General features: G+C 51.5%; 1 protein-coding gene and 1 non-coding gene across 2 annotated transcripts in view; one reads left to right on the top strand and one right to left on the bottom strand.

Annotated features, from left to right (window-relative positions):
- The window catches only part of LOC140428892 (uncharacterized), a 130,427-nt gene that overhangs the window by 83,390 nt on the left and 22,743 nt on the right, over positions 1-24,294 (bottom strand). The window contains exon 4 of the mRNA XM_072515539.1: positions 6,691-6,775. Coding sequence (XP_072371640.1) covers positions 6,691-6,775 — 85 coding nt within the window. The remainder of the gene's footprint in view (positions 1-6,690; positions 6,776-24,294) is intronic.
- On the top strand, positions 17,915-18,222 carry LOC140428950 (small nucleolar RNA U85). The gene has a single exon (XR_011948954.1). It is a non-coding gene; the product is annotated as a small nucleolar RNA U85 (small nucleolar RNA).

The following is a 24,294-nucleotide window of genomic DNA, read 5'->3' as shown; positions in this document are numbered from 1 at the left end:
CGGGGGCAGTGCGGAAGTGATTTCTGGGAGGTAAGTTTCTCCTTCAAATAATTTTTTAAAAAAAATTCTCGTGTTTAAGGTGGGAACAGGAAGTCGACCCGCGGACTTCTGGGAAGACCCTCACCAATAAATTCTGGTGGAGAGGAAACCCGAGACACTACACGTGTAGTGTCTCCCACCCGCCCTCCTCCTCTAACCTAATAATAAAACCCTTTGGTGTGAGGTAAGTACCATATTTTATTATTGTTATTAATAATATATATATTTTTTTAATATATAAAAAATTTTAATTTAGTTGTTAGCCAGATCTTGGTAGAAAGTTAGAGGAATGGCAGGGAAGGGAGTGCAATGTTCCTCCTGCAGGATGTTTGAGGTGAGGGATGCCGTTAGTGTCCCTGCTGATTTTACCTGCAGGAAGTGCTGCCATCTCCAGCTCCTCCAAGACCGAGTTAGGGAACTGGAGCTGGAGTTGGAAGAACTTCGGATCATTCGGGAGGCAGAGGGGGTCATAGATAGCAGCTTCAGGGAATTAGTTACACCAAAGATTGGAGATAGATGGGTAACTGTAAGAGGGACGGGGAAAAAACAGTCAGTGCAGGGATCCCCTGCGGTCGTTCCCCTGAGAAACAAGTATACCGCTTTGGATACTTGTGGGGGGGACGACTTACCAGGGGTAAGCCATGGGGTATGGACAACTGGCACAGAGTCTGTCCCTGTTGCTCAGAAGGGAAGGGGGGAGAGGAGCAGAGCATTAGTAATTGTGGACTCTATAGTCAGGGGCACTTATAGGAGATTTTGTGGGAGCGTGAGAGACTCACGTTTGGTATGTTGCCTCCCAGGTGCAAGGGTACGTGATGTCTCGGATCGTGTTTTCCGGGTCCTTAAGGGGGAGGGGGAGCAGCCCCAAGTCGTGGTCCACATTGGCACTAACGACATAGGTAGGAAAGGGGATAAGGATGTCAGGCAGGCTTTCAGGGAGCTAGGATGGAAGCTCAGAACTAGAACAAACAGAGTTGTTATCTCTGGGTTGTTGCCCGTGCCACGTGATAGTGAGATGAGGAATAGGGAGAGAGAGCAATTAAACACGTGGCTACAGGGATGGTGCAGGCGGGAGGGATTCGGATTTCTGGATAACTGGGGCTCTTTCTGGGGAAGGTGGGACCTCTACAGACAGGATGGTCTACATCTGAACCTGCGGGGCACAAATATCCTGGGGGGGAGATTTGTTAGTGCTCTTTGGGGGGGTTTAAACTAATGCAGCAGGGGCATGGGAACCTGGATTGTAGTTTTAGGGTAAGGGAGAATGAGAGTATAGAGGTCAGGAGCTCAGATTTGACGTCGCAGGAGGGGGCCAGTGTTCAGGTAGGTGGTTTGAAGTGTGTCTACTTCAATGCCAGGAGTATACGAAATAAGGTAGGGGAACTGGCAGCATGGGTTGGTACCTGGGACTTCGATGTTGTGGCCATTTCGGAGATGTGGATAGAGCAGGGACAGGAATGGATGTTGCAGGTTCCGGGGTTTAGGTGTTTTAGTAAGCTCAGAGAAGGAGGCAAAAGAGGGGGAGGTATGGCGCTGCTAGTCAAGAGCAGTATTACAGTGGCGGAGAGGATGCTAGATGGGGACTCATCTTCCGAGGTAGTATGGGCTGAGGTTAGAAACAGGAAAGGAGAGGTCACCCTGTTGGGAGTTTTCTATAGGCCTCCAAATAGTTCTAGGGATGTAGAGGAAAGGATGGCGAGGATGATCCTGGATAAGAGCGAAAGTAATAGGGTAGTTATTATGGGAGACTTTAACTTTCCAAATATTGACTGGAAAAGATATAGTTCGAGTACATTAGATGGGTTGTTTTTTGTTCAGTATGTGCAGGAGGGTTTCCTGACACAGTTTGTTGACAGGCCAACAAGAGGCGAGGCCACATTGGATTTGGTTTTGGGTAATGAACCAGGCCAGGTGCTGGATTTGGAGGTAGGTGAGCACTTTGGGGACAGTGACCACAATTCGGTGACGTTTACGTTAAGGATGGAAAGGGATAAGTATACACCGCAGGGCAAGAGTTATAGCTGGGGGAAGGGAAATTATGATGCCATTAGACGTGACTTGGGGGGGATAAGGTGGAGAAGTAGGCTGCAAGTTTTGGACACACTGGATAAGTGGAGCTTGTTCAAGGATCAGCTACTGCGTGTTCTTGATAAGTATGTACCGGTCAGGCAGGGAGGAAGGTGCCGAGCGAGGGAACCGTGGTTTACCAAGGAAGTGGAATCTCTTGTTAAGAGGAAGAAGGAGGCCTATGTGAAGATGAGGTGTGAAGTTTCAGTTGGGGCGATGGATAGTTACAAGGTAGCGAGGAAGGATCTAAAGAGAGAGCTAAGACGAGCAAGGAGGGGACATGAGAAGTGTTTGGCAGGAAGGATCAAGGAAAACCCAAAAGCTTTCTATAGGTATGTCAGGAATAAGCGAATGACTAGGGACAGAGTAGGACCAGTCAAGGACTGGGATGGGAAGTTGTGTGTAGAGTCTGAAGAGATAGGCGAGATACTAAATGAATATTTTTCGTCAGTATTCACTCAGGAAAAAGATAATGTTGTGGAGGAGAATGCTGAGCTCCAGGTAAATAGATTAGATGGCATTGAGGTACGTAGGGAAGAGGTGTTGGCAATTCTGGACAGGCTGAAAATAGATAAGTCCCCGGGACCTGATGGGATTTATCCTAGGATTCTCTGGGAGGCCAGGGAAGAGATTGCTGGACCATTGGCTTTGATTTTTATGTCATCATTGGATACAGGAATAGTGCCACAGGACTGGAGGATAGCAAATGTGGTCCCTTTGTTCAAAAAGGGGAGCAGAGACAACCCCGGCAACTATAGACCGGTGAGCCTCACGTCTGTAGTGGGTAAAGTCTTGGAGGGGATTATAAGAGACAAGATTTATAATCATCTAGATAGGAATAATATGATCAGGGATAGTCAGCATGGCTTTGTGAAGGGTAGGTCATGCCTCACAAACCTTAGCGAGTTCTTTGAGAAGGTGACTGAACAGGTAGACGAGGGTAGAGCAGTTGATGTGGTGTATATGGATTTCAGCAAAGCGTTTGATAAGGTTCCCCACGGTAGGCTATTGCAGAAAATACGGAGGCTGGGGATTGAGGGTGATTTAGAGATGTGGATCAGAAATTGGCTAGCTGAAAGAAGACAGAGGGTGGTGGTTGATGGGAAATGTTCAGAATGGAGTTCTGTCACAAGTGGAGTACCACAAGGATCTGTTCTGGGGCCGTTGCTGTTTGTCATTTTTATCAATGACCTAGAGGAAGGCGCAGAAGGGTGGGTGAGTAAATTTGCAGACGATACTAAAGTCGGTGGTGTTGTCGATAGTGTGGAAGGAAGTAGCAGGTTACAGAGGGATATAGATAAGCTGCAGTGCTGGGCTGAGAGGTGGCAAATGGAGTTTAATGTAGAGAAGTGTGAGGTGATTCACTTTGGAAGGAAAAACAGGAATGTGGAATATTTGGCTAATGGAAAAGTTCTTGAAAGTGTGGATGAGCAGAGGGATCTAGGTGTCCATGTACATAGATCCCTGAAAGTTGCCACCCAGGTTGAAAGGGTGGTGAAGAAGGCCTATGGAGTGTTGGCCTTTATTGGTAGAGGGATTGAGTTCCGGAGTCAGGAGGTCATGTTGCAGCTGTACAGAACTCTGGTCCGGCCGCATTTGGAGTATTGCGTACAGTTCTGGTCACCGCATTATAGGAAGGACGTGGAGGCTTTGGAACGGGTGCAGAGGAGATTTACCAGGATGTTGCCTGGTATGGAGGGAAAATCTTATGAGGAAAGGCTGATGGACTTGAGGTTGTTTTCGTTAGAGAGAAGAAGGTTAAGAGGAGACTTAATAGGGGCATACAAAATGATCAGAGGGTTAGATAGGGTGGACAGTGAGAGCCTTCTCCCGCGGATGGAAATGGCTAGCACGAGGGGACATAGCCTTAAACTGAGGGGTAATAGATATAGGACAGAGGTCAGGGGTAGGTTCTTTACGCAAAGAGTAGTGAGGCCGTGGAATGCCCTACCTGCTACAGTAGTGAACTCGCCAACATTGAGGGCATTTAAAAGTTTATTGGATAAACGTATGGATGATAATGGTATAGTGTAGGTTAGATGGCTTTTGTTTCGGTGCAACATCGTGGGCCGAAGGGCCTGTACTGCGCTGTATTGTTCCATGATCTATGTTCTATTGCCCCCCCATTATTGTGTTAGTGCAAAAGAGGTGGATAGAACAAAGAATAAAGAAATGTACAGCACAGGAACAGGCCCTTCGGCCCTCCAAGACCGCGCCGACCATGCTGCCCGACTAAACTACAATCTTCTACACTTCCTGGGTCGGTATCCCTCTATTCCCATCCTATTCATGTATTTGTCAAGATGCCCCTTAAATGTCACTATCGTCCCTGCTTCCACCACCTCCTCCGGTAGCGAGTTCCAGGCACCCACTACCCTCTGCGTAAAAAACTTGCCTCGTACATCTACTCTAAACTTTGCCCCTCTCACCTTAAACCTATGCCCCCTGGTAATTGACCCCTCTATCCTGGGGAAAAGCCTCTGACTATCCACTCTGTCTATGCCCCTCATAATTTTGTAGACCTCTATCAGGTCGCCCCTCAACCTCCGTCGTTCCATTGAGAACAAACCGAGTTTATTCAACCGCTCCTCATAGCTAATGCCCTCCATACCAGGCAACATTCTGGTAAATCTCTTCTGCACCCTCTCTAAAGCCTCCACATCCTTCTGGTAGTGTGGCGACCAGAATTGAACACTATACTGTGGCCTAACTAAGGTTCTATACAGCTGCAAGATGACTTGCCAATTCTTATACTCAATGCCCCGGCCAATGAAGGCAAGCATGCCGTATGCCTTCTTGACTACCTTCTCCACCTGTGTTGCCCCTTTCAGTGACCTATGGACCTGTACTCCTAGATCTCTCTGACTTTCAATACTCTTGAGGGTTCTACCATTCACTGTATATTCCCTACCTGCATTAGACCTTCCAAAATGCATTACCTCACATTTGTCCGGATTAAACTCCATCTGCCATCTCTCCGCCCAAGTCTTCAAACAATCTAAATCCTGCTGTATCCTCTGACAGTCCTCATCGCTATCCGCAATTCCACCAATTTTTGTGTCATCTGCAAACTTACTAATCAGACCAGTTACATTTTCCTCCAAATCATTTATATATCCTACAAACAGCAAAGGTCCCAGCACTGATCCCTGCGGAACACCACTGGCCACAGCCCTCCAATTAGAAAAGCATCCTTCCATTGCTACTCTCTGCCTTCTATGACCTAGCCAGTTCTGTATCCACCTTTCCAGCTCACCCCTGATCCCGTGTGACTTCACCTTTTACTTTCTCCGAGTCACCTTTGACTTCACTTTTCACCTTCTACCATGAGGGACCTTGTCAAAGGCCTTACTGAAGTCCATATAGACAGCATCCACTGCCCTACCTGCATCAATCATCTTTGTGACCTCCTCGAAAAACTCTATTAAGTTAGTGAGACACGACCTCCCCTTCACAAAACCATGCTGCCTCTCACTAATACGTCCATTTGCTTCCAAATGGGAGTAGATCCTGACTCGAAGAATTCTCTCCAGTAATTTCCCTACCAATGAAGTAAGGCTCACCGGCCTGTAGCTCCCTGGATTATCCTTGCTACCCTTCTTAAACAGAGGAACAACATTGTCTATTCTCCAGTCCTCCGGGACATCACCTAAAGTCAGTGAGGATCCAAAGATTTCTGTCAAGGCCTCAGCAATTTCCTCTCCAACCTCCTTCAGTATTCTGGGGTAGATCCCATCAGGCCCTGGGGACTTATGTACCTTAATATTTTTTAAGACGCCCAACACCTCGTCTTTTTGGATCTCAATGTGACCCAGGCTATCTACACACCATTCTCCAGACTCAGCCAATTCCTTCTCTTTGGTGAATACTGATGCAAAGTATTCATTTAGTACCTCGCCCATTTCCTCTGGCTCCACACATAGATTCCCTTGCCTATCCTTCAGTGGGCCAACCCTTTCCCTGGCCACCCTCTTGCTTTTTATGTATGTGTAAAAAGCCTTGGGATTTTCCTTAACCCTATTTGCCAATGACTTTATGACCCCTTCTAGCCCTCCTGACTCCTTGCTTAAGTTCCTTCCTACTTTCCTTATATTCCACACAGGCTTTGTCTTTTCCCAGCCTTTTAGCACTGACAAATGCCTCCTTTTTCTTTTTGACGAGGCCTACAATATCTTTCGTTATCCAAGGTTCCCGAAAATTGCCGTATTTATGTTGTGAAACCCCTCTCTCATGCGTGTGTGTGTGTGAGTTAGAGTGTGTATGTGCGCGTGTGTGTAAAAATAAATCAACCCTTCTTCTTTTATCTTACCTCGAGTTTGCTGTGCAAGTTATCAATAGACATTTGGAACATCTCAAATTTAAGGGTTGGGGAAGAGGCCATCATTTATGAAGGAGGAAATCAGTATAAAAACAAACACATTTCTGTTGATGGATGTGTAGTGAGCGGGGAAATCAGGACAGTTTAAATTAACCGTCTCCTGCCTTCTACATGTACAAAAGACAACAATCTGTAAGTGATGGAAATAAAGAATCGAGGTGTAACATTTCCATCTTAAAATTGACCTGCAATGTTGAAATGCTAACCTGATATATGTATTTCATTCTCATGAATTTTGTCTGTCTCTCCTCGTTGACTCATTTCAAGAATGGCTGATGTCGATAGATTTTCCTGACATAATAAACACACAAACTGTCAGAATAACATGAATTGGAAAGACATCAGAACCAATCAGCAATTTAAACAATATAAGAAATGAGTAATGTTTGCATTCTTAAGAGCACAATGAAATTTGGATTAAGCAAGATAACTTTCCATAACTAAAACATCAAATCTTAAAGTTCCACTGCACAATACGACTTGGACACCTGCAAAACCTGTGTGGAGCACTGGTTCCAATAACCTAATTTATTTAAACTGGTAATACATTTAATGAAATAGCTTTCAGTAGAATTTAAATCAGATGATCATACTCATTGTTCAGAATTTCGAAACTGCTGAGGCTTCAAAGAGAAGGAATTGGTGGATGTTGAGTCTAGAGAACATAGAACATGGGACATTACAGCGTAGTACAGGCCCTTCGGCCCTCAATGTTGTGCCGGCCTGTGAAACCACTCTAAAGACCATCTACAATATTCCCTTATCGTCCATATTACATAGAATACATAGAACATACAGTGCAGAAGGAGGCCATTCGGCCCATCGAGTCTGCACCGACCCACATTAATCCCTCACTTCCACCTTATCCCCGCAACCCAATAACCCCTCCCAACCCTTATGGATACTACGGGTAATTTAGCATGGCCAATCCACCTAACCTGCACGTCTTTGGACTGTGGGAGGAAACCGGAGCACCCGGAGGAAACCCACGCACACACGGGGAGAACGTGCAAACTCCGCACAGACAGTGACCCAGCGGGGAAACGAACCTGGGGCCCTGGCGCTGTGAAGCCACAGTGCTAATCACTTGTGCTACCGTGCTGCCCATATGTCTAACTAATGACCATTTGAATGCCCTTAGTGTTGGCGAGTCCACTACTGTTGCAGGCAGGGCATTCCACACCCTTACTACTCTCTGAGTAAAGAACCTACCTCTGACATCTGTCCTATATCTATCTCCCCTCAATTTAAAGCTATGTCCCCTCATGCTAGACATCTCCATCCGAGGAAAAAGGCTCTCACTGTCCACCCTATCTAATCCTCTGATCATCTTGTATGCCTCAATTAAGTCACCTCTTAACCTTCTTCTCTCTAACGAGAACAGCCTCATGTCCCTCAGCCTTCCCTCATAAGATCTTCCTTCCATACCAGGCAACATCCTGGTAAATCTCTTCCGCACCTTTTCCAATGCTTCCACATCCTTCCTATAATGCGGCGACCAGAATTGCACGCAATACTCCAAATGCGGCCGCACCAGAGTTTTGTACAGCTGCAACATGACCTCATGGCTCCGAAACTCAGTCCCTCTACCAATAAAAGCTAACACACCGTACGCCTTCTTAACAACCCTCTCAACCTGGGTGGCAACTTTCAGGGATCTATGTACATGGACACCGAGATCTTTCTGCTCATCCACACTACCAAGAATCTTACCATTAGCCCAGTACTCTTTGTCTTCCTGTTATTCCTTCCAAAATGAATCACCTCACACTTTCTGCATTAATCTCCATTTGCCACCTCTCAGCCCAGCGCTGCAGCTTATCTATGTCCCTCTGTAACTTGTAACATCCTTCCGCACTGTCCACAACTCCACCGACTTTAGTGTCATCTGCAAATTTACTCACCCATCCTTCTACGACCCCCTCCAGGTCATTTATAAAAATGACAAGGGTGTGTAGATAGCCTGGGTCACATTGAGATCCAAAAAGATGAGGTGTTGGGCGTCTTGAAAAATATTAAGGTGGATAAGTCCCCAGGGCCTGATGGGATCTACCCCAGAATACTGAAGGGGGCTAGAGAGGAAATTGCTGAGGCCTTGACAGAAATCTTTGGATCCTCACTGTCTTCAGGTTGTAATTGATAATATGGAAAGATATGTCAGAAGAAACATGGAAGTCTGGCAATACCTGATTGAAGAAACATGAGAGGATACAGGGAAAGATCCCACGAAGGGGTAATAGCAGCTGCAAAGAGAAGGATTATAAAATGCAGCGTCCTTCTCCCAAACAAACAAATAGCATTTTTGTATGAAGCTAAAAACAATGGCTCATACCTTCATTGAAATTAAACATCTTAGTAAGCATCTGGAAAAGCATGGATGAGGGTTTCAGTTGAGTTAGGTGATAAATGTAAACCTTTCAAGTTATAACCAAGTGGATTTTTAGCATTACGCTAAAATCAATGATTCACACCTCCATTGAAGTAAAATCAGCAGATAGAAAAGAATTACATGGGGAGCGAATATATAGGTGTGAAGCTCTGCTAAAATCAGGTAAATTAAAGAAAACTGGAGACAACATGTTTACAAGAACACAAATTAGACCCAAATCAAAGTCAAAATTATGAGCTGGGGACACAATTTGAAAATAAAACTATAGAAATGACAAGAACCAAAATTCACACCACTTTTGAAATCAAAGCATTTTTGAATATCACAAAGGAACTTTGAACATCACAAAGGAAGAATGTAATCAGATCTATGGGCTGAGGTCACGCCCAAAATTAATATTTAGTCGTGTTAGAAAAATTTAGATTAAAGGTACCTTTTACAATCAAAGTGAAATAAAAGTTACTTTACAATAAAGTCATTAAAACTTAATAACTGTTAGAAAAATATATAAACCCTGAGAGAGAGGCAGAGAAGCAGAGGGGCAGAGAGACCGAGAGAAGCAGAGAAGGAACACGAGAAGCAAGCAGAGTCAGCTTACAGTCAGCTTGGCCATGGGAACAGGACAAAGCAAAGCAGCCGAGCTAAAACAGCTAATACATCTAAGGAAGACCAGAATTTAAAGAGGAGGCAGAGTCAGCTCAGAGTCAGCAGAGCCAGCTCAGAGGCAGAGGGCAGAGTCAGCTCTCATAGCTTGGTACATGGGATCGACAAGACATAGCAACCGAGCTAACCAGCTAATACATCTAAAGAAGACCAGACTTTAAAGAAGATTGATTGTCAAGGTGGGCCTGAAGGTCCCTTCAAACAACCAGAAGGATCCAGAAGCAAGATCTTTTTACCTTTCTGTGAAGACAGTGATTGCAGCTTTTAGAAGACAAAATATAATAATAAAATAACTTAAGTTTTAACCTGAAACAGTGGCTATTCCAAAGTGTACTTTACTTACTTAGCAATGCGGGGCCTAGGATCGATGCTACTAAGTTGTAAGTAGATGAAATCTTCTGTGAAGGTATGGGTTATACCGGGGGATAACTTGAAAATATAGTTTGACCTGAATAGCACCCACCGAAGCCTGCATAGGAGTCAGGGAGTGAGAATCCCTGTTCACCATTTAGAATGTCGGCCCTTTTTGGTACAGGGGGACTTCTAAGAATAGTGGTGAGTTTTCAACAACAAGTTAATGTCCCGGAGGACTGGAGAATAGCCAATGTTATCCTTTGTTTAAGAAGGGTAGCAATGGGCAGCACGGTGGCGCAGTGGGTTAGCCCTGTTGCCTCATGGTGCCGAGGTCCCAGGTTTGATCCCGGCTCTGGATCACTGTCCGTGTGGAGTTTGCACATTCTCCCCGTGTTTGCGTGGGTTTCGCCCCCACAACCCAAAGATGTGCAAGGTAGGTGGATTGACACTCTAAATTACCCCTTAATTGGAAAAAAATGAATTGGGTACACTAAATTTATTTAAAAAAAGAAAAAAAGGGGAGCATGGATAATCCAGGGAACTACAGGCCAGTGAGCCTTACGTCAGTGGTAGGGAGATTACTGGAGAGAATTCTTTAAGACAGGATCTACTCCCATTTGGAAGCAAGGGGTCATATAATCGAGAGGCAGCACTGTTTTGTGAAGGGGAAGTCGTGTCTCACTAACTTGATCGAGTTTTTCAAGGAGGTCACAAAAATGATTGATGCAGGTAGGGCAGTGGATGTTGTCTGCATGGACTTCAGTAAGACCTTTGACAAGGTCTCTCATGGCAGGCTGGTACAAAAGGTGAAGACACACGGGATCAGAGGTGAACTGGCAAGATGGATACAGAACTGGCTAGCTAGGTCATAGAAGGCAGAGAGTAGCAATGGAAGGGTGCTTTTCTGATTGGAGGGCTAGTGGTGTTCCGCAGGGATCATTGCTGGGACCTTTGCTGTTCGTAGTATATATAAATGATTTGGAGGAAAATGTAACTGGTCTGATTAGTAAGTTTGCAGACGACACAAAGATTGGTGGAATTGTGGATAGCGATGAGGACTGTCAGAGGATACAACAGGAATTAGATCGTTTGGAGACTTGGGCGGCGAGATGGCAGATGGAGCTTAATTCGGACAAATGTGAGGTGATGCATTTTGGAAGGTCTAATACAGGTAGGGAATATACAGTGAATGGAAGAACCCTCAAGAGTATTGACAGTCAGAGATATCTTGGTGTACAGGTCCACAGGTCACTGAAAGGGGCAACACAAGTGGAGAAGGTAGTCAAGAAGGCATACGGCATGCTTGCCTTCATTGCCCGGGGCATTGAGTATAAAAATTGGCAAGTCATGTTGCCACACTTGGAGTATAGTGTTCAATTCTGGTCACCACACTACCAGAAGGATGTGGAGGCTTTAGAGAGGGTACAGAAGAGATTTATCAGGATGATGCCTGGTATGGAGGGCATTAGCTATGAGGAGAGGTTGAATAAACTTGGTTTGTTCTCACTGGAACGAAGAAGGTTGAGGGGTGACCTGCTGGAGGTGTACAAAATTATGAGGAGCATAAACAAAGTGGATAGTCAGAGACTTTTTCCCAGGGTAGAGGGGTCAATTACTAGAGGGCATAGGTTTAAGATGCGAGGGGCAGGGTTTAGAGGAGATGTGCGTGGCAAGTTTTTTACACAGAGGGTATTGGATGCCTGGAACTCGCTGCCGGAGGAGGTGGTGGAAGCAGGGCCGATAGTGACGTTTAAGGGACAAATACATAATAGGATGGGAATAAGGACCCTGGAAGTTTATGAAGATTTTAGTTTCGACGGGCAGCATGGTCGGGGGCCGCTCGACGCGGCCGGCCTGCCGATTCCTGGCACGGGATGGGCCGAGCGGCCATCGTAAAACTGCGAGACCCGCCGGCGCCATCCACACCTGCTCTTAGCCAGCGGGAACTCGGTGTGGAAGGATCGGGGGGGGTGGCCTGGGGAGGGGGGGTGGTCCGGGGGCCTCCGATGTGGCCTGGCCCGTGATCAGGAGCCACCGATCGGCGGGCCGGCCTCTCTGGCTGGCGGCCTCCTTTCTTCCGCGCTGGCCCCTGGAGTCCTGCGCCATGTTGCGTCGGGGCCGGTGCATTGAAGAAAGCCACTGCGCATGCGCACGTTGGCGCCAGTGCCACTGCGCATGTGCGCATTGGCGCCATTGTCACTGCGCATGCTCGGATCCTGCGGCGCACAGTTCATGCCGGGATCAGCAGCTGGAGCGGCGTGAACCGGTCCAGTGCTGTGCTGGCCCCCTGTCGGGGCCAGAATTGCTGATCCGGAGGCCGTGTTGACACCGTCAAGAAACGCGACGGCATTTCCGACGGCGTCAACACTTAGCCTCAGGATCACAGAATCCCGCCCACAGTCCATGGAATTAGTGCTGAACAGTCTGAGGTGTTCTTCATGAATTCACTAATGGTCGCAAAGGCTGTGAAATTGAGGCTCGAACAGTTAAAGATGAAGACAATAAGAACAGTTTACTCAGAGTATTTAACATTTCTGTCAGCATGAGCTGTCTCAAAATTGATAAGATGTTCAGTGGAATGCTAAAATGTGGGAATGTGTTGGAAGTAAGGTTTAATGGATTGTGGAGTCAGAATTGAACAACAACCAGAGAAGCAGTTCCAGAGGGCAAACTGAGAAAAGGACTGGAACTGTCAACTGGATCTTCAACGTTTCCTTTGCTTTTGATTCTGTCACTACACGCACCACCACACCAAATTATGTAGGAGGGTAGGAACAAAGACGGTGAGCATGATGCTTTTTATCAGCAGAGAATAGGGTTAAATAGCAAACATAATAAAATTAGCAATAAAAATGAGGAATAATATGTGAAAATTAGTTTTAACTGAGAAAGGATGCTCATCACTCCATGTGATGATGGGACAATTGCAGGAAATTGGACATGAGTTATGAGAAAATGCGTGATGGCAAACCCTAAGTAACAGATATAACTTTGGCATCGTTCACATCAATTTCCCATTGATGTAGATTCCAGTGAAAAGTCAGGTGTGGGCTAAACTAATTAAATAATTGCTTCCTATTGGAGAGGATTGTGCGACTTTTTGTCCTGAACAATGAGAAAGAATGGCAACTACCTGAGAAATCGGGACAGGTGGGTCTAAATTTTACAGAGCCCACAAGAGTGGGAAACAAGGAATGCAGAGTAACTTAATTAGGTGATGTATGAAATTTTGATTTCTTGACAGTGGGGTCAGGTCCAGAGAGATGTTTGTGGCATGCCAAGCATTACGGTGGGATGTGGCAGGTTCATATTTGTAATATTCATTAATAGGAAACAAAACAAAATAAAGTCCCCCCTCAGCAACGTATGAGGGGCTGGATTTTCCGATTTTGAGCTAAGTGCCGACACCGGCGTGGGAACCGAAGCATTTTACAACAGAAAAAAACGGGGCAACAGCTGCACCGATTCAGCTACTTTAAATGGGCTAGCACCATTGCCATGTGGAATGCAATCAATTCCATGGAAAACGGTGCCGGATTCTGTGGAACCGTGATTGGCACACATGAGACTCATACGCCACAACCGGATTTAAACGATCTATCCCCACACACACACACTGTCCCAGTTAACAAGATGGCTGGAAGGAGAGCAGCGCCACAGTTCAGGGATGCTGAGCTGGACGCCCTCATGGATGCCGTGGAGGAGAGAAGGAAGACCCTGTACTCCAACCCGGGAGGAAGGCCGGCAGGCACCGATGTTCGCAATGCCTGGGCCCAGGTGGCAGAGGCGGTCAGCGCCATGAGCAACGTCGCACCGACTGGCATGCACTGCCGAAAGAAACTTCACGACCATCTCAGGGCGGCCAAGGTGAGTCAGCTTTTCGTGCCCTTGGCACTAACCACGCCCCCCCAAACAACCGTAACCCGGCCCCTCCCCCCAAGGGAGATGGACAAACCCCCACCCTGCCCCACATGGCAGCACCCATGCTAGCTGCCATGGCCAGGTGCCCTGGCCACTGAGGCCAATATCTACCCATCCCCTGGGCTGCATGCGTGGGACTGTGTTCCCCCTCCCCCAGGAGAAGGCCGCACACAACCGGCAGGAGTGGGAGAAGACCGGAGGGGGACCACCAGAACTGCAGCCCCTCACCATGCCTGAGCAAAGCACACCGGACGTGGTCAGCGGACCAGAGGACAGGGAGGTCACCGAGGTGGAGTTTGACGGCAGGCGAGGAAGTGAGACCCCGCTTAGTTGCGGATCCCCATGACACGTGTATGGACAGCCGCCCCCCCCCATACCCCCCTCAACACCCCCCCTCACCCTCAACCCCCTCACCCCCTCAATCCACACCCCCCTCACCCTTCACTCCCCTCAACCCACACCCCCTCAAGACCGTCTCCCCCACAGCTCCAGCCCGCTGTCTAATCATACATGTCGCCTTGTGTCTTACAGGACCTACCGGAGATGGGGTGGGTCTATCCAGAGACCCCCCCCCCCTCCGCCCAGCCGGTGCTAGAGTCGGTGCCCCCCAGATAGCCAAGCACCGACGGGGAGAGCAGCCCGAACATCAGCCCTCCCTCCGCCCAAGACCCAGGACACCCTCGAGCTCAGATCAGAGGATGACACTGACTTTCTGTCACAGCTGACTCTTACACCCTCCACCATCCCAAAGACAATCACCTCGGTTGGGCACATTAGTGAAGAGGCCCCTGGGCCACTATCTGGGACGCATCACACATCACACCCAGCACAGGAGGTGAAGGCAAGGGCAGCCGAAGGGATTGACGGTTGGAGGGCATGCCGGCCCCAGGAACCAGCTGCCGTCCAGATGAGTCCCGGGCTTCTGGAACATCCAGTTCCAGCCACAGTGCAGATGCAGTCAGAGACCCAGAGACCACAAGAGGGGATTATGGCGGGCATCCAGCACCTGCTAGCGCAGGTGGAGGAGTCCATCCGCGTGCAGGAGCTGGGTTGGTGCCGGTCATGCGTGCCACCCAGGCCGACACCGCACGGGTGGCACCCGTGGTGGAGGCATTGGGGGCAACAATTTTGGCTATGGATCAGCATGTCCAAGCCCTGGGGCATTCTGTGCAGGCGGGGGCCGAGGCTCAGGCAGCCATGTGCCAGAGCCACCTGGATATTGCAGCAACGCTCCTCAGCAGTGCCCAGTAACAACAGGCCATGGCTGGGAACATCGACGCCGTATCCCAGCCGCTGGCCAGTGTTGCGCAGACACTGGGGGGGAGGGGGGGGGGCAGCAGTCCCAGAGGGAGGTGGACCAGTCGCAGCCCAGATGGAGATCCCTGTGTTCCATGGCCGTGAGCGTGCAGACCCTGGTCGAGACCAGAGCGGGCCTCCAGGGCTCGCAGCGCCTGGTGGTGGGGGACCTCAGGGAATGGCTCCGCTCACACTCCCGTCCAATGGAGTAGCCCAGGGGCCATCGGGCATCCCGAAGGAGGAGGAGGTGATGGGACCCGTGCCGGTGACTACTGCAGAGAAGGTGCCAGAAACACCGAAGCACCTCGGGCTCCCCCCTCCTGTCCCTGGTGCATCTGGTGGGCAGCGGGCAGAACAGGGCGAAACCACACCACCCGGTACACCTTAGGGCCCGTCAAACCAGAAAGTTCGACACCAGTTACGTTGGCACGGGTGCAGGACCTTGTGATCGATTGGCCAGCTCGCATGCAGGGATCACCCAGATGGAAGGTGCTACTGTGGGCATGAGTCAGATGTTGTCATACGATGTGAAGCACCAGAGCCCATCGCAGAGCAGGTTGTCATCATCCCCCACCCCATGGACCAGACCCGCTGCCACTGCCAACCCAGGGCCCCCAGCTCGTGGCACCACAGGTATGTATAACGGAGGGGTGTGCAAGCAAGTGGTGTGGCAGTGTGGAATGTGAGAGGGTGTGGATCTGGGATGTGGTGTCCATGCCCCTGGCCAGGAACCCTCCCTCTCCACCCCCTCCCTCCTAGTCGGTGAACCCGTGCGCACTGGCCCTGGCGATAATGTTGTGCAGCCTCCCCTGGTCACATGTCCTGCTCATCGTCCCCCTCCCCTGCATCCTCCTCGTCGGACGAGGCCTGCCCTTCCTCCTCATCCTCCTCCTCCAGCACATTGCCCCTCTGCTGCCCAATGTTGTGGAGGATGCAGCAGACCACCACAATGTGGGCAACCCTCTCAGCATCATACTGGAGGGCCCCTCCAGAGCACTCCAGGTAGCTGAAGTGCATCCACTTGGCGATTGGAAGAATCACAGGCGTTCAGGGCAACTGTCACCTTGATGGTCATGGGGAGAGGGTGCCAGGCGTACCATCATCTGGCAGATGTGTTGCACTGTCTCTCTGCTCAGCCAGTGTCTCCGACGACATGCCCGGTCCGGCAGGTCCTCTAATGACAGGCGGCGCCGATACACATGAGGCCTCATGCGGCGCCTCCTTGGCACCTCCTCCTCCTTGGCCTGTTGGGCAGCCGGCACTCCAGCCTGTGCGGTGACCACCTGGTCCTCTGTAGCCTGTTCCTCAACAGCCCGGTCCTCTGCTGGCCATTCCACTGCCTGCCGCTCTGCTGCAGCCCGCTCTGCTGCTGCAGCTTCCCCCTCCTCTCCGAGCGGCCCCGCTCAAGCAGCCGCAGGGCATCTCGCAGAGCTGCGGCCATCACCACGGCCGCCAGTATTGCTGATTGAATACCAAACGCCATTGTCTGCAGGGGGTGAAAGGCCAATATGTTCATTAAATGTTTTTAAGATAAAGATAGATAATGTTTTGAAGAATAAAGGGGTTAAGGGTTATGGTGTTCGGGCCAGAAAGTGGAGCTGAGTCCACAAAAGATCAGCCATGATCTCATTGAATGGCGGAGCAGGCTCGAGGGGCCAGATGGCCTATTCCTGCTCCTCGTTCTTATGTTCTTATGTTAGCATGGTGCATTCTCCCGTGCCCAACCAGGTTCCATGGGCTACATGGTGGACCCGGTTGGCAGTGCCATCTCACCCCTGCATGTCTCTCCCCCATCCCCTCAACCCTGCCCCATCGGTATCCGGCACCGTCGGTGCCCCCGGTCCTGGTGCCCGTTCCTGCTGCCAGGGGTACCATTGGGGGCTGCCTTGGGTGTGGCCTGAGGGTGGGTGGCGGCCGATTGGGCTGGGTGTTTGGGGGGGTGGGGGGTAGTCGCGCTGTGGCAGGGCTGTGGCGGGGGCTGGGGTGCGGGCATCCATACGGCCAATATCACTGTGTAGAAGCAGGGGCCGAGGTGCGTGGTCATCGGGTGAGCAGCAAGGTGGCTGCTGTAATGGCAGTCGGCGCATGGCCACCGTCCCAGTCCTATGGGGGGTACCCCGACTACTCGGCCTGTCCTGCCCCTCCCCCTCTCCTCCCCCGGCCCTAGCAGGGCGCCACCCAGCCCCGCCTCCCCCTCGCCCTCTGCCCCCCAGCCAGCACGGCCGGTGTCCAGGCTGGCAGCCTGCAGCCACTCCCCATTTTCTACCTGCTCTCTCTCTTGCTGGACAGGTGGTTGAGGTTTCAGTAGGGGAACAGTTTGGGTTTAGTGACCACAATTCCATAAGTTTTAGGGTACTTTTGGACAGAGATGAGGGTAACCCTCGCGTTAAGGTGCTAAACTGGGGAAAGGCAAATTATAACAACATTAGACAAGAATTGAAGAATTTGGACTTGGATTGTTGCAGTAGAAGGGTGTTTTTCTGAATGGAAGGTTGCACAGAGATCGGTGCTGGGGCCTCTGTTGTTTGTAGTAAACATAAACGATTTGGAGGAAAATGTAGCCGGTTTGGTTAGTAAGTTCGCGGATGACACCAAGGTTGGTGGATTGGCAGATAGTGTTGAGGATTGTCAGAAGATACAACAGGGCATAGATAGATTGGAGACTTGGGCAAAGAAATGGCAAATGGAGTTTAATCCGTAAAAATGTGAGATAATGCATTTTGGTAGGTCTAATATAGAGGGGAAATATACCGTAAATGGTAAAACTCTTAGGAATATAGAAATTCAGAGTGATCTAGGCGTGCAGGTCCACAGATCTTTGAAGGTGGCAACACAAGTGGACAAGGTAGTCAAAAAAGCATTACGAAATGGTCTGTAATCTTGGCGTGCATTGTCGAGTCTCACGCGCTCACTGTAAGGGCGGACCAACAGTAATCTAGTACCTCGGCTGCTTGAGGCTGCAGGATGTTTGAGCCCAAGACCTGGCTGGAATCGTGAAAGTGTGCGAGGTACGGACAGAGATTTTCAAAGAGTTGCAGGTCACAGGTGGTGTCTGTCAGCATGGTAGTTCTTCTCCTGCGAGATATGATTGCACATCTTTGGTAATCTGATGGTTGTTAAATGCATGCGTTCTCAATATGGAGCTCCCTCCATTTGAGCCTGACGGTGTAAATCCCCACCCCCATTGCCCACACATGCGCCCCACCTCATACCCAGTGCCAGCATCGGGCACGCCCAGGGATAAGTACATTACAGATCTCCATCTGAAAAAGTGGAATCTGACAAATGGAGAACATGACAACCCTCCTATAGTCCCACCCACTTTATATCCCGTGTCAGCATCGACCACTCCCAGGGACAGCTACAATACAGAGCTGCCCCTTGTAGCACACAAAGACTCCATGAGACGAATAGAGTGAAGTCGATGAGGCTTTATTAAGCGTGTCTGTTCCCCAGCAGCTCGATAGTAAACTGGCCTGCGGGGGAAGACTCCGGCTTCTTATACTCCGCCTTCAGGGCGGAGCTTGAGGTCAACGGCCAACCAGGACCCGGCATCTGTCAGCCAATGACATTAGGGCTTCCAGTCCCACATGACCCCCAATACATACTACCACATTCACCCCTTGTCAAAAATGAACCCGGCGGGGTGATGCTTCGTATGGTGGTAAGGGTTTACAGGGCTGGTCCTGGGAGGATAAAACATTCACATGGCAATACAGTATTGGACAATTTCGTCCTGTTGCAACTATTTACAGAGGGTATAGGAAGAAAAGCAAAATGTTCTTGTGAACAGTCCATATTTGTGTTACATCGACGCCACGAGTCGGTCGGGCGGTCTGGTCGTCCGTGTCGATCGCCTCGGCCCCGGCGGTGGTGGTGGTGCTTGTACCAGTGTTGTCGCCTCCAGGAGCCGTACGGTTTCAGCTGTCGGTGCAAAAGGGAGGGGGACCAATCCTCCTGGGAAGGGGGCGGTCGCGGGGTGCGGCGGTGGCAGGAAGGGGGGGGGTTGGGTTGATGGTGTCGGGGGGGTGTGCGTGTTGCCGGCAGGCGCCAGATCCCGCAGGGAGACCGTGTCCTGTCGGCCGTCAGGGAACTCCACGTAGGCGTACTGGGGGTTTGCGTGGAGGAGGTGAACCCTTTCGACCAACGGGTCCGCCTTATGTGCCCGCACATGCTTTCGGAGCAGGATGGCTCCTGGGGCCGCCAGCCAGGTCGGCAGCGACGTTCCAGAGGAGGACCTCCTAGGGAAGACAAGGAGACGCTCGTGGGGCGTTTGATTAGTGCTCGTACATAATAACGACCGGATGGAATGGAGAGCGTCCGGGAGGACCTCCTGCCACTGTGAAACTGGGAGATCCCTGGACCGTAGGGCCAGTAGGACGGCCTTCCAGACCGTGCCGTTCTCCCTTTCTACTTGCCCGTTCCCCCGGGGGTTGTAGCTGGTCGTCCTGCTTGAGGCTATGCCCTTGCTGAGCAGGAACTGGCGCAGCCCGTCACTCATGAAAGAGGACCCCCTGTCGCTGTGGACGTATGCGGGGTAACCGAACAGTGTGAAGATGCTGTTCAGGGCTTTAATGACTGTGGCCGCGGTCATGTCAGAGCAGGGAATGGCAAAAGGGAAGCGGGAGTATTCGTCCACTACATTAAGAAAATATGCGTTGCGGTCGGAGGAGGGGAGGGGCCCTTTGAAATCGAGACTGAGGCGTTCAAAGGGGCGGGAAGCCTTAATCAGGTGCGCTCCATCTGGCCTGAAAAAATGCGGCTTGCATTCCGCGCAGATGTGGCAGTCCCTTGTGACTGTACGGACCTCCTCTAAAGAGTATGGGAGATTGCGGGACTTGATGAAGCGGTAAAACCGAGTGACCCCCGGGTGGCAGAGGTCCTCGTGGAGGGTTTGGAGGCGGTTAATTTGTGCATTGGCACATGTGCCGCGGGATAGGGCATCGGACGGCTCATTCAGCTTTCCGGGACGGTACAAGATCTCATAGTTGAAGGTGGAGAGCTCGATCCTCCACCTTAAGATCTTGTCATTTTTAATCTTGCCCCGCTGTGCATTATCGAACATGAAAGCTACCGACCGTTGGTCAGTGAGAAGAGTGAATCTCCTGCCGGCCAGGTAATGCCTCCAATGTCGCACAGCTTCCACTATGGCTTGGGCTTCCTTTTCCACTGAGGAATGGCGGATTTCTGAGGCGTGGAGGGTTCGGGAGAAAAAGGCCACGGGTCTGCCCGCTTGGTTAAGGGTGGCCGCTAGAGCTACGTCGGAGGCGTCGCTCTCGACCTGGAAGGGGAGGGACTCGTCGATGGCGCGCATCGTGGCCTTTGCGATATCCGCTTTGATGCGGCTGAAGGCCTGGCAAGCCTCTGTCGACAGAGGGAAGGTCGTGGTCTGTATTAGGGGGCGGGCCTTGTCTGCGTACTGGGGGACCCACTGGGCAAAGTACGAAAAGAACCCCAAGCAGCGTTTCAGGGCTTTTGGGCAGTGCGGGAGGGGAAATTCCATGAGTGCGCGCATACGTTCGGGGTCGGGGCCTATTATCCCATTGCGTACTATGTAGCCCAGAATGGCTAGCCGGTCGGTGCTAAAAACGCACTTGTCCTCGTTGTACGTGAGGTTCAAGGCTTTGGCGGTCTGGAGGAATTTCTGGAGGTTGGAGCCGTGGTCCTGCTGATCGTGGCCGCAGATGGTTACATTGTCGAGATACGGGAACGTGGCCCGCAACCCATGTTGATCAACCATTCGGTCCATCTCCCGTTGGAAGACCGAGACCCCGTTTGTGACGCCAAAAGGGACCCGTAGGAAATGGTATAATCGCCCGTCTGACTCGAAGGCTGTGTACTTGCGGTCACTTGGGCGGATGGGGAGCTGATGGTAGGCGGACTTGAGGTCCACGGTGGAGAAGACTTTATATTGGGCAATCCGATTGACCATGTCGGATATGCGGGGGAGAGGGTACGCGTCTAGTCGTGTGTACCTGTTGATGGTCTGGCTGTAGTCAATGACCATCCTTTGTTTCTCCCCTGTCTTCACTACTACCACCTGCGCTCTCCAGGGACTATTGCTGGCCTGGATTATGCCCTCCTTTAGTGGCCGCTGGACTTCGGACCGAATGAAGGTCCGGTCCTGGGCGCTGTACCGTCTGCTCCTAGTGGCGACGGGTTTGCAATTCGGGGTGAGGTTCGCAAACAAGGACGGGGGTTGCACTTTGAGGGTTGCGAGGCCGCAGATAGTGAGTGGGAGTATGGGGCCGCCGAATTTGAACGTAAGGCTCTGTAGATTACATTGGAAATCTAATCCCAGCAAGGTGGGGGCACAGAGTTGGGGAAGGACGTTAAGTTTGTAGTTTTTGAACTCCCTCCCCTGCACCGTAAGGGTAACTATGCAGAATCCCTGGATCTGTACGGAGTGGGATCCTGCAGCTAGGCAAATCTTTTGTGCGCTGGGATAGGTGGTCAAGGAACAGCGTCTTACCGTGTCGGGGTGTATAAAGCTTTCCGTGCTCCCGGAGTCGACTAGGCATGGCGTCTCGTGGCCGTTTATTAGGACCGTTGTCGTCGTCGTCTGGAGTGTCCGGGGCCGAGCCTGATCGAGCGTAATCGAAGCGAGCCGTGGTTGTAGTAGTGGAGTGGGGTCCGTTGTTGCCGTCCAAGATGGCGTCGGGATGACAAAATGGCCGCCCCCATACATCGCACGTGGCTGGGGGGTCACAAGATGGTGGCGGGGGTGGACAAAATGGCCGCCCCCATGCGTCGTACAGGTCTGGGACGGTCCAAGATGGCGGCACCCCTCCTCCCCTCGTGGTGGTCGGGACCCAAAATGGCGGCGTCTGCGGGTTGCACATCGGCGCCCCTCCTCCCCTCGTGGTGGTCGGGACCCAAAATGGCGGCGTCTGCGGGTCGCACATGGTGTGCTGGGGGGGCTGGGGAGCGCTAGGACCGCGACATCTAGGACCGCGCGGAGCTCCCTCACCGCGAGCGCTAGGACCGCGAGCGCTGGGACCGCGCGGAGCTCCCTCACCGGGGACAGCGGTGGTCGGGGCCCAAGTCGGCGGCGCCAGCGGGTCAGGCGTGGGGCCGCGAGCGCAAGGACCGCGCGGAGCTCCCTCACCGGGGACAGCGGTGGTCGGGGTCCAAGTAGGTGGCGCCGGCGGGTCAGGCGTGGGGCGCGGGACGGGGGTTAGGGTGGCGTTAGGGACGTGAAAAACTCCTTCCTCTCCGTGGAGAGTGTTGGCCGGGACCCAAAGCGGTAGCGCCGGCGGCGGGTCATACATGGGCTGCGGGGAGGGGGGTTGGGGAGCGTAGGCGGCGTGCAGGGCTCCCAGTTCTCCCGGGACCGCGGTGGTCGGGACCCAGAGCGGCTGCGCCTGCGGGTCGTACATGGCGTGCTGGGGGGGTTGGGGCGCATAGACTGCTTGCAGGGCTCCCTGTGCTCCCGGGACGGCGGCGACCTCGCGGGACCGGCACACAACCGCATAATGGCCCTTTTTCCCGCAGCTTTTGCAGATGGCTGCGCGGGCCGGACAGCGCTGTCGGGGGTGTTTCGCCTGGCCGCAGAAATAACAGCGGGCGCCCCCGGTGCGACTCGGCGTTTGGACCGCGCAAGCCTGTGGGGTGTCCGGGGGGGTGGGTAGGGGGTTTGCCGCGACGGGTACATATGGGGCCCAATGGCCTGCCGCGCGGTCGGGGCCGTAGCTGGTAGCGAGCGTAGATTTGGTTAACTGGGCGAACGTAGAGACTTCTGAGTGCTGCGAACGCCGTCTGGAAATCGTCGGTGTCTTCAATGAGGGTGAAAATCTCCGTGCTCACCCTCGAGTGCAGGACCTGCAGTTTTTGTTCGTCTGAGACTCGGCCGGTGGTCGTTCTGATGTAGGCCTCGAAGCAAGTCTGCCAGTGTTTGAAGGCTGCTGCCGCATTCACTGCGTGGGGGCTGATCCTCAGGCATTCTGGAATGATCCTGAGCTCCATAGTCCTTTTTCGGCACGCTTAATAAATTGTAGCGCACAAAGACTTCATGAGACGAATAGAGTGAAGTCGATGAGGCTTTATTAAGCGTGTCTGTTCCCCAGCAGCTCGAGAGTAAACTGGCCTGCGGGGGAAGACTCCGGCTTCTTATACTCCGCCTTCAGGGCGGAGCTTGAGGTCAACGGCCAACCAGGACCCGGGATCTGTCAGCCAATGACATTAGGGCTTCCAGTCCCACATGACCCCCAATACATACTACCACACCCCTACATTGTCTGTTCCCATTCTGTCACCCTGACTGTTGTCTAATGTGTTAAAAAAAAAAAGCATTATGAAATGCTTGCCTTCATTGGACGGGCCATCGAGTATAAAAGCTGGCAAGTCATGCTACAGTTGTATAGAACCTTGGTGAGGCCAAATTTGGAATATTGCGCACAATTCTGGTCGCTATACTACCAGATGGATGTGGAGGCTTTGAAGAGGGTGCAGAGGAGGTTTACCAGGATGTTACCTGGTCTGGAGGGTGTTAGCTATGTGGAGAGGTTGAATAGACTCGGACTATTTTTGTTAGCAAGACGGAGGGTGAGGGGTGACCTAATAGAGGTCTACAAGATTATGAGAGGCATGGATAGAGTGATTGGACTCTTTCCCAGGGTTCAGGGGTCAGTCACCAGGGGGCATAGGTTTAAGATCGGTGGGGCAAAGTTTATAGGAGATGTGTGAGGCAGGTTTTTATGCAGAGGGTGGTGAGTGCCTGGAACGCGTTGCCAGGGGAGGTTGTGGAAGCAAGTACATTAACGGCATTCAAAAGGCATCTTGACAAACAAAGGATGGGTGTAGAGGGATACGGCACAAGGAAGTGCTGAGGGTTTTGGCAAAGTTGGTATCATGACTGGTACAGGCTTGGAGTGCCAAAAGGCCTGTTCCTGAGCTGTATTGTTCTTTGTTCTTTGCTCAGCAACCACGATGCCTGGATCACGATATTTGAAACCACAAGTGAACCACGCCTACAGGAACTTTGGCTATCGGAGGTGGTGAATCTCGGAGGCCCGGGAGGATAAGGGCTAAGATTCTGCAACACGGCGGCTAAGTGTTGACGCCGGCGTAAACACCAGAGTGTCCCACGCCTGCATCAAGGGCTTCCTGGCCCAGCGATTCCGTCGGCCACAGAGGGCCAGCACGGCGCCGGGTGGCTCCGCGTTTTTCCAGCTGCCGTATGCGGCCC

Source organism: Scyliorhinus torazame, chromosome 8 (assembly GCF_047496885.1).
Source record: "Scyliorhinus torazame isolate Kashiwa2021f chromosome 8, sScyTor2.1, whole genome shotgun sequence".
NCBI classification, from domain to species: Eukaryota; Metazoa; Chordata; class Chondrichthyes; order Carcharhiniformes; family Scyliorhinidae; genus Scyliorhinus; species Scyliorhinus torazame.
Note: the sequence above shows the minus strand (reverse complement) of the source record. Positions and strands in the feature narration are given on the sequence as shown.